General features: G+C 36.8%; 1 protein-coding gene across 1 annotated transcript in view; it reads left to right on the top strand.

Annotated features, from left to right (window-relative positions):
• LOC108165971 (serine/arginine repetitive matrix protein 1-like) overlaps nucleotides 1-249 on the top strand; it is a 4,303-nt gene extending 4,054 nt beyond the window's left edge. The window contains exon 4 of the mRNA XM_017303406.1: nucleotides 133-249. Within this exon, the coding sequence (XP_017158895.1) occupies nucleotides 133-212 (80 nt within the window). The 3' untranslated portion in view covers nucleotides 213-249. The remainder of the gene's footprint in view (nucleotides 1-132) is intronic.
• Nucleotides 250-941: the final 692 nt, after the last annotated feature.

Below are 941 nucleotides of genomic sequence, written 5' to 3'. Positions count from 1 at the left end.
TCCATCCATCCATCCATCCATCCATCCATCCATCCATCCATCCATCCGTCCATCCATCCATCCATCCTTTAATACTCATTTAATTTCTTTGTGTTTAGAAAACTTTAAAGTTTTTCTTTAAATCTCTGACAGGAAACGTTGGAAGTCCTGAGTCGGTTTCAGAGAAACGTTCCTGCCTGGTTTTCCGACCCACGTTTCACTTTTCCTGGTAGTTTGGTTCCCTGGGAAATAAAATGTTTTTGTACTTTTGTTTGATGTTGTTGTTTTTGGCCATGAACAGAATTTATATTAAATAAAATGTCGGCTGACATTCGGTATTTTCCAGATTCTGCTGATGCAAAACCAAACCCTGCACTTAATTCATAATTTAAATGAGAAGTTTCTCGGTGCATCTTGAGCGATTCTGTTTGGCTCACATGTCACACACTTATTCCCATGTGGAGAAGAGCCTGATGAGCTGATGAATTATTTACTAAATATTATGAAAATGAGGAGATATTTGAGTTCTTGCCCTTTTTCATGGAAACTGTCTCTTCCGTCTTGCAGAGAATCATTAAATGTGAGGAAACTTTAAAAGCTTCAAATCTTCTCAAACTATCAGAAAATAAAAAAGATACATTAGAAAAATTAGATTTAATTTCAGGCATTTGAGTCAATAAAAGGCAGCAACAGATAAACCAAACACCTGCTGAGATATTTATTATTATAGGGAGATTAGATGACTTTTGCCACTTTTCTTGTAATTTCCTAAACTTGTTCATGACCTGAGATGTTGTGATGCTCAGTGACCTCAGATAATCAGATGTAGATGCTGAATGGAGCCCTGAGGAACCTCAGATTCATCTATAAGCTCTGATTGGACGATCAGTCCTGTCGACCTTTTAACTCAAAAGAAGAACCAGAACCAGAAATGATAAAGAAGAGAAGAGAGAATAAGATGT

This window comes from Poecilia reticulata, unplaced genomic scaffold, assembly GCF_000633615.1.
Source record: "Poecilia reticulata strain Guanapo unplaced genomic scaffold, Guppy_female_1.0+MT scaffold_259, whole genome shotgun sequence".
In the NCBI taxonomy this organism is placed as follows: domain Eukaryota; kingdom Metazoa; phylum Chordata; class Actinopteri; order Cyprinodontiformes; family Poeciliidae; genus Poecilia; species Poecilia reticulata.
Note: the sequence above shows the minus strand (reverse complement) of the source record. Positions and strands in the feature narration are given on the sequence as shown.